We start from the raw sequence: 7711 nt of genomic DNA, 5'->3' as shown, positions 1-7711 counted from the left end.
TCAGCTAAACACATGTAGCCCAATTTTTGGATGCCAGATTTCAGTATTTTAGTTTCTGTATTTTCCATATTTTTGTTATAATTGATTCAGTGAAAATGATCAGTATCTTATTTTATCATTGTTTGGTTAGTCCTAAAATATAACTTTAAGAATGTTTACTTGATACTGTTACATTAAACGCTTCTTCTGATTGCATCACTAATGGGATCACCCTACTATAATTAAATGCCCCTCTTCCAAAAAGTATTCCAATATGCCAGTTTAAGGGGGACAGTTCATGAAGTATGCATTTGTAGATGCCCTTGAAAATGTTCTCTAGCTGAAACAAATTTCAGAGGCATGTCACCCCATATGTATTCTCATATTACTTTTACAATCCCTCCTTTTCACAAACCAGTTTGAGACACACAAGCCTTCTGTTTTTAATCATACTATTTGTTACTTAGAACTGTTGATTACTTTCAAAACAATTCACAAATATGTTTAATTTGATGATTTGCTATCAAATTCTAATAGTTAAAACTTATTCACAATAATATACTTTAGGTAAACAATAAAAACTTCAATATAAAAAAACTTTACCGAATTATAATAGAATCCAGTGCTATGGTCATAATATAATCCAGTATTTTCATCATATGTAAATCCTGTTTGTGATACAGCAGCTTCTGCAGCAGCTCTCAGACTTTCTGCTAATGTGCCTTCTGTTAATGAAACATCTTTTGATTTCTACGATTAAGAAATACAATATAATATGATAAATTATGTTATGTAGAAATATTGCAATCTTTATTTTGCAAGCCTTATTTTACAGTAACTTTATGAAGAATTCACCAAATCCCAAATTAAGTTTAAATTTCATTCCATGTGATAATTTCATTCTGTATGTTCATTCCAAAATATTATCTGCTAAATATATTAGCTTATAAGAGCAACCAATCCCACTTTTTATGATAAATTATTTATGTGTGAATCTAGCATAACATAGTAATGTATGAATTGCATCTTATTTTTTAAAAAAAGATTAATGTTCCATATAAATATTTTAAAAATATACTAACGAAGGAGTTGTACAAACTTTGTAGAAAAGCACACTGTAAAAAAAGAAGATATGTTTATTATAAAGAATAAAGTATTTTTAAAGTCCTCCAAGCTTTTTTTTGTAATTCTTAGAAGTCTCCAGAATCATGTAAATAAAATTCAGTGGCAGATCCTCAAATATCTGCATCATAGTTTTCTGTTACTTTCCAAAAGAATAGAAAGTAGTGACTGTTGCTAAAATTAACTCCATCCATTTATGAAATGCTCGGATGTTATTGCTGTAGTCACTAAAAATAGAATTTTTAAAAATATTATTTAGTCTCTTCACTACAAAGCATTGCCTATGCAGACACAATCTGTTTTTCATTAATGATAATCTATCTCTAGCTAGCTACAATTAAAAGCATTTTAAGTTTATCTAAAGAAGTATGTTTCTTTTTTCATGCATCATTCTATGTAGATAATTCAAAATAATGCCTCAAGTATCAATAGCCAGTATAATGACATATATAGTTAATCTTAGTACCCATTTAGTATTCTGATGTTTATTAGTGAACTTCCAGCATGTCTAAACATAAACTAATTTAAAAGCTGTTAGAAAAATGAAATGGAATAATGAAATATGTCATAAACAATTTTTGGATGAAAAAATATATAAATTTGACAAATAAGCAATCTTACCTGCACATTATTTATTATGTTGCCCTGTTCCTCAAGCTCATCTTGTTGTCTGTCTTTAACATCTAAATGATTGTCTAATTGTAAATGATCTGTACAATTTGGGTTCAATATTTCATTATCGTTATTTGGCTGCACTGGTGCATTGGATAATTCAGAACAGTTGTAATAATTGTGAGGATAATAATAATCTGTAAAAATTAGAGTGAAATATTAGAAAAATTATTTTACATACTAGACAATGTTCAATATATATATATATATATATATATATATATATATATATATATATATATATATATATATATAATATATTTCTCATTTCCTAGTGTTCATGCATTAAAGTCCACCACAATTTAAATACCAAAGTAAGATTCTATTGATTTCTAGGAAGGTGACTTTTAGTTCTCAATTTAATTTCTGCTGCATTGTTTATCACAAAATAATAATATAAAGTAATTTGGTATTTGTAAACCTTTGAGCTAGCTAGCTAGAGATAGATAGATACAAATACACACACACACACACACACAGAATATAAATAAATAGCATCAAAGCATGCAAAAAATACAAAGACTGTTGTTAATCAGGCTATTCTAGGGATCTGTATAATATTGAGACTATTGGCCCTACGCTCTAGAATAATTCAAAGATACACAAGAAAACTATACAAACATTCCAATCATTGTGAACACATAAAAGCATATTTTTCCTGAGTGGATTTGCCTGGGGGAATAGCCTTAACCCAAACATGGATTTCGATAGCAACTGATTTTGATAGCTTCTCGAAATGTAAAAGCTAAGGATAATCAAATAGGAATGTTAGATTTGTTACATATTTACTTTTTAACTTAAAAAGTATATTGTCATTATGAATTTTTACTATTAGACAAATTATTAAACCCAAAGACAGAACAGGGATTAATAATGAATTTATATAACCAAATAGATACTTGGAAAAAGCAAGGTTGATTTTGATGGGCTAAAATTGTATCATATCTAGTTTCTTGACTGAATTTTTGTCATTATAGGTGGTCATGATACGAGCTGTAATTTTAAACATTAAATTTGCTTTTATCTTCTCTTCCCCCCACCATCACTTTTTTCTTTTCAAATAATATATTTCAGTCTATAATGGAAGGAATTATATAATTATTACTATTTTTAAGTTGCACTGAAAGCTTATAGTCTAAGTAATTTCATAATAATGTTTTTAATAATAAATGTAGAGTGTAACAATGCAACTTGGAGCATTTTCTATTGCTTAGAACAGTGTACTTTATCAGCAATACAAACACAACAGACATGTATCAAATAGCCACGAGATTATTTTGAATCTAATAAAAGAGAATATTTGTTGCGTCCTTGGCGGGAAAACAGACACGAGAAGCAGCTGGAGTTCTCAGTTTCTTTTATTCAGCGTTCAGCTTACAGGAAGATGGCTTCAGCCTCGCCCAAACGCCTCGCAGCCTCTTATATAGGCAACTCCCGGGTAAATGGGTTACTTTTCCCGCGCCAGCACCCGCGCATGCGCACGGCGCTGGCGACAGCCTGTCTGGTCCCGGGCAGCTTTGCACCTGCCCGGGACTGCCTGCAAACGCCCGAGCCGTTTGCAAAGGCTCGGGACATAACACCCCTTTCCCCCGGGCTAAAACTACTACCAACATACAACATTTATTTTATATGACATTTTGTTCCCCAGTGCTCCCACTGTTTACTGGCCTTTGCCTTGCCAGCAATGTTATGTAGTCTTCTAGGTACTTGGGAGATTTCTTTGCTCTCTGTGACCTTCTTAGCTGTGGATTACTGGCATAAGTCCCCTGACTGGAGGGAGGCGTGAGCCTGTTCTCTCTATTGTGTCCTGGTGTCTTCCAAGGACTGTGCCCCGATGCCTGGCCTGCTTGCTTGCCCACCGGGCTCGTCAGGCCAGGGCTTCTGTTACTTTGTGACCTGGTTGACCTACCTAGCTGTAGACCCTCAGGCCCCTTGAAGTGATAGCCGCTGCTGGGCGTCTCTGTAGAACCTCCTAGGTCAGTCCAAGACCTGTCAGGAGGCTGTCCATTCCCTGAACCCCATTCTGTGTTCGGGCTCGTGTGGGTTTCTGTACTTTCCCAAAACTCAGGTGTTCCCTGATTTGTGCTAGGGTTGTTGTAGTCGGGACTTGGTTCCTCGACTAACTCTGTGTATGTTTGACCCCCTGTAGGATTTGGGGTAAGGTCAGGCCAACCTTGGGAATTGTGTGCCAGCTCTCTTGCGGGGAATGATTTGTTGGGATGCCCCCGGGTATCCTCCGTTGCTGGAGTGCTGTGTGATGTGTGTGGAAAGTGAGTATGCCCCCGGGGTGACTCCCTGGCTGGAGTAGGCGTGAGTGCCTGTTGTGTGGGTAAGCTCCATGACTTTCTTTTCGGAGCAATTGCAGAACCTTGGGACGAGCCGTTTGTGGCTCCCTCAGTGGAGGTGGGCAGTAGCTCTTGCCCTTCCCTTTGCTCCAAAGGGTCCCCCTCCCCCCCTGGAAAAGACCCAGGAGTCTCAGCAGAAAAGTCTCGCCTAGAGCGAAGTTGGTCGATGTGCCGACGCAGGACACGACCGTTGTCCAGGGCAACCTCGTAGGAGAGAGGACCTGTGATCCTGGACACAGAAGCGGGGACCCATGTATGACCAGGCCCGTAATTGCGAGCCCAAACCGGGGCACCCACAAGTAGTTGTCTAGGTGCCCTAGGATGTGAGGTAGATGAAGGCAGTCTGTCCGGATGCAACCGGTCAAGTCTAGTAGTAAGTTGGCGCCCCCAACGAAGTTCAGCTGGACTTCTCCCTGTAGAAGTGGACGGTGTGGTGCGATAAGAAAGGAGAAAGTCAGCCAACCTGTGATGCCAGTCCCCGTAGGTGAGTCTCTTCAAGGCGTCCTTTGCGATGCGCACCATGCGTTCAGCCATACCGTTGGTGGACGGGTGAAAAGGCGCAGACGTGGCATGACGAATCAGGTTTGCCTGTAAGAAAGCTTGGAATTCGGAGGAGGTGAATTGAGGGCCGTTGTCGGACACAATGACATCTGGCAGCCCGTGTGCAGCAAAAATCCCCCTCAGTACCTGAATAGTCTTTGCAGTGGTGGTGGATGAGACAGGCACAACCTCAAGCCATTTTGAATGGCTGTCAACAAGGACCAAGAAGAACTGGCCCTGAAAGGGCCCAGCGTAGTCAATGTGCACCCTAGACCATGGGGACTGTGTTTCCTCCCATCTATGCACAGGAGCTTGGGGCATCTCTGGGCGAGATCGTTGGCACAGGTGGCATGCGTGTACCTTAGCTTCAATATCTTTATCTAAACCAGGCCACCACAAGTGGCTTCGTGCAAGAGCCTTCATACGAACAATGCCAGGATGACCCTCGTGGAGGGATTCTAAGACCCTAGTCCTCATTGAGGTGGGAATGACAACTCTGTTTCCCCAAAGCAGACAACCCTGAGAAAGGGACAGTTCGTTCCTTTTGGACCAGAAACTCTGAAACTCAGGACTAGGGCAGTGCTCAGGCCACCCGGACAGGACCCAGGAGCGGACACGTGAAAGTGTGTGATCTGTACCTGTTTCAGCGGTAACATCCCTGGCACTAAGAGGGAGCTCGGGCAAGGCTTGGATTGATAGAATGTTGACAGCTGGCGCGGGGTCAGCTTCTACTACTGGCAGAGGACCTTTTAAAGCAAAAGGGACCCTTCTTGCTTTAATCCTAATGGGAGTGACAGTGGGGTCTAGCTTTAAGGACACAGGTGGTCCTTTGAATGTGCCCAGCTGGGGGCTGAAAACATCTGCAAATTCTTTGCAGACTTCCTGTAGGTCGAGTGTTTGTAAGCTGTTGAGTCCTGTGACGTGTATCCCCAGGGCCTCAAACCAATCGAGTCCTATGAGACTCGTTCGTTCACCCCCTACTACTAATAAGTCTAGTGGACCTTCAAAACTCTTGTATTGCACGTTAAGGGTGGCCTCCCCCTTAACACACACTCTTGAGTTCTGAAAATCTGTTAATACAATATCAGAAGGCCTTAACTTGGCCTTAGACCCACTACTGGAACAAATCTTCCTAAATGTATGCAATGAAATGATGGACAGGGCAGACCCTGTGTCTAGTTCCATAGATAATGGAACCCCTTGTAGCTTCACGTTGAGTGACAGCTTTTTCTTCATGGGCTTGTGTGTGCCTGTTCTACAGATGCTTCTTCGCGAAGCGCAAAACCCTACCCTATTCTGGCTGGGGAATCTGGTACCTTTCAGGCGTTCTTCTTGGGGTTGTGCCTTTCGTCGGCTCAGACACACAGCTGCAATATGCCCTTGTTTGCCGCATGCCCGGCAGGTAGCGGAGCGGAACTTGCAGTCGGTTCTCCTGTGGCGACCTCCACAGCCGATGCACTTGAGCGGAGCCGAAGAGCTTCCCTTCTGGTTCTCTTCCTTCGCGGGGTGTAGACGGTCGACTTCCTCGTCCGGATCCTCCTCGGAGTTTCGTCGGACGTCTTCCTGGTGCACGGACGCACCCTCTGCACTGTTTCTGATCGGCCGCATGTTTTTGATGGCGCCGCCTGCTGCTTCTTCTGCGGTGACTTCCCTTAAGGCGTCTTGGAAGGATAATTCTTCCTTGGCAAAAAGTCTCTGTTGTAGCTCTCGATGCCTTAGCCCGCACACGAATCGGTCCCTCAGTCGTTCCTCGAGGTCCTTGAACTCGCAGGGCTTGGCGGCCTTCCGTAGCGCGGCGATGTATTCCTTGGCTGTTTCACCGGACCGTTGATCCCTCTGCTCGAAGGTGTGGCGCCATGAGATAACGGACACCTTGGGGTGGAAGTGCTCTTTCAGCAGCTTCTTCAGGTCTGCGTAGCTTACAGACTCTACTGGAACAGGTGCTACAAGATTTTCTGCGATTTCGAAGGCGTCTTGGCCGCAAACGCAAAGCAGGGTGGCGGCCTTCAAGCTATCTTCCCTCACTTGGTTTGCCTTGAAGTAGTTCTCCATTCTGGATACGTAGGACTCCCACCGCTCTGGATGTGAGACGTCGAATTCCGAAAGCCTTCCGATTTTCGCCATCTTCGGATCTTCAGGAGACGGGTCTATCAGCCAGCCTACCCCCGAATGCGCACCGGATTGGCGGGTAGCTGCCGAGTCGACGCCGTTCCTCTTCCGCCGCTCAGGACTCCTCGGGTAAGCTTACACTTCTTCCTTTCCAGGTAGTGCAAGGCATCCCACCTTCGTCGCCAGTGTTGCGTCCTTGGCGGGAAAACAGACACGAGAAGCAGCTGGAGTTCTCAGTTTCTTTTATTCAGCGTTCAGCTTACAGGAAGATGGCTTCAGCTCGCCCAAACGCCTCGCAGCCTCTTATATAGGCAACTCCCGGGTAAATGGGTTACTTTTCCCGCGCCAGCACCCGCGCATGCGCACGGCGCTGGCGACAGCCTGTCTGGTCCCGGGCAGCTTTGCACCTGCCCGGGACTGCCTGCAAACGCCCGAGCCGTTTGCAAAGGCTCGGGACATAACAATATTTGTAATTCAGGGTTGAAATGAGGGGTCTTTGCAGCTCTCTGAGCTTGGTTGGTTTTTTTTGCAGACATTTCATTACCCAAATTTGGTAACATCATCAATGGTAGCAAACAATGCTAAAAAACAATCAAGCTCAGGACCCCTTATTCTGAATCTTCACATGATTTCTATTATGTCCTATTACCTGCATATAACCATGCAGCAGAGTCTTCAGTTTGCACTTCTACAGTTGATGTGGTCTTCTCATTTCTTTCATCACTGCTGACTTTGCCAAGTTTTTCAACCTACAAAATAACACAAGCAGTTAAAAATTAATCCTACAACATAGATTAGTATCTATTAGTATTTTTTTCAACAAAAATATTATTTCAAATTGATCAGATCCTCCTTTGTATAGAAAGGAAAAAAAACATGTTGCTGGAGATGATATTAATTTGACTGTCAGACAAAATTTAATACTTTCAGGTAACTACATTCTT

General features: G+C 42.4%; 1 protein-coding gene across 1 annotated transcript in view; it reads right to left on the bottom strand.

Annotated features, from left to right (window-relative positions):
• Positions 1 to 7711, bottom strand: part of AGGF1 (angiogenic factor with G-patch and FHA domains 1) — a 28442-nt gene that overhangs the window by 17911 nt on the left and 2820 nt on the right. The window contains exons 2-4 of the mRNA XM_039363980.1: positions 7417 to 7516; positions 1723 to 1910; positions 583 to 729 (exon numbers count right to left, since the gene is read on the bottom strand). Coding sequence (XP_039219914.1) covers positions 583 to 729; positions 1723 to 1910; positions 7417 to 7516 — 435 coding nt within the window. The remainder of the gene's footprint in view (positions 1 to 582; positions 730 to 1722; positions 1911 to 7416; positions 7517 to 7711) is intronic.

This window comes from Crotalus tigris, unplaced genomic scaffold (genome assembly GCF_016545835.1).
Source record: "Crotalus tigris isolate CLP2741 ecotype Arizona unplaced genomic scaffold, ASM1654583v1 scf7180000019642.961951, whole genome shotgun sequence".
NCBI classification, from domain to species: Eukaryota; Metazoa; Chordata; class Lepidosauria; order Squamata; family Viperidae; genus Crotalus; species Crotalus tigris.
This window is presented reverse-complemented; position numbering and strand designations above follow the sequence as displayed.